This window comes from Corvus brachyrhynchos, unplaced genomic scaffold, assembly GCF_000691975.1.
Source record: "Corvus brachyrhynchos isolate BGI_N302 unplaced genomic scaffold, ASM69197v1 scaffold125, whole genome shotgun sequence".
Taxonomy (NCBI): Eukaryota; Metazoa; Chordata; class Aves; order Passeriformes; family Corvidae; genus Corvus; species Corvus brachyrhynchos.
The window spans coordinates 569310-569731 of record NW_008238342.1 but is presented as its reverse complement, the minus strand read 5'-3'; the positions used below and the strand labels follow the sequence as shown (position 1 = coordinate 569731).

At 63.7% G+C, this 422-nt stretch overlaps 1 protein-coding gene across 1 annotated transcript in view; it reads right to left on the bottom strand.

The window, feature by feature from the left end:
- The window catches only part of E2F1 (E2F transcription factor 1), a gene marked incomplete at its 5' end in the record, with an annotated part of 4148 nt that extends 3920 nt beyond the window's left edge, over positions 1-228 (bottom strand). Inside the window, one exon of the mRNA XM_017735123.1 lies at positions 132-228. Coding sequence (XP_017590612.1) covers positions 132-228 — 97 coding nt within the window. The remainder of the gene's footprint in view (positions 1-131) is intronic.
- Positions 229-422: the final 194 nt, after the last annotated feature.

Sequence of the window (422 nt, the reverse complement as noted above, 5' to 3'; positions counted from 1 at the left end):
AGCCCATCCAAACCGATACAAAGGGACTGGAAGAACCTACTAGGGACAAGCCTGTGGGAGCAGAGTGGGGCTGCTGGACCTCTGCTCTGAGCTGGGCTGGCAAGGGGAGCCACAGGGAGTGGAGCTGATACCTTTAGCAGGATTCCTGGCCTTGCCCCGGCCCACTGGCAAACTCTCCGCTATGTACTGGTGATCTGTCTCCAAGTTCAGCTTCCTCTTCACCTGCAAGAGATGGGGTCAGCAGAGGGACAGCCACCCCCACGGCTCCACTGGTGATGAAGGGTTTCTGTGAGGAACCCCCAGGGGCCCCCCCCCCCAGCACTGTGGGGTACAGACACCCCAGATCCCGGCAGGAAGGGCATGACAGGAGCTGCCACACACCCCCGGCAGGGGTGGGGGGCTGTCCCCGGCGCGGGGGGGGC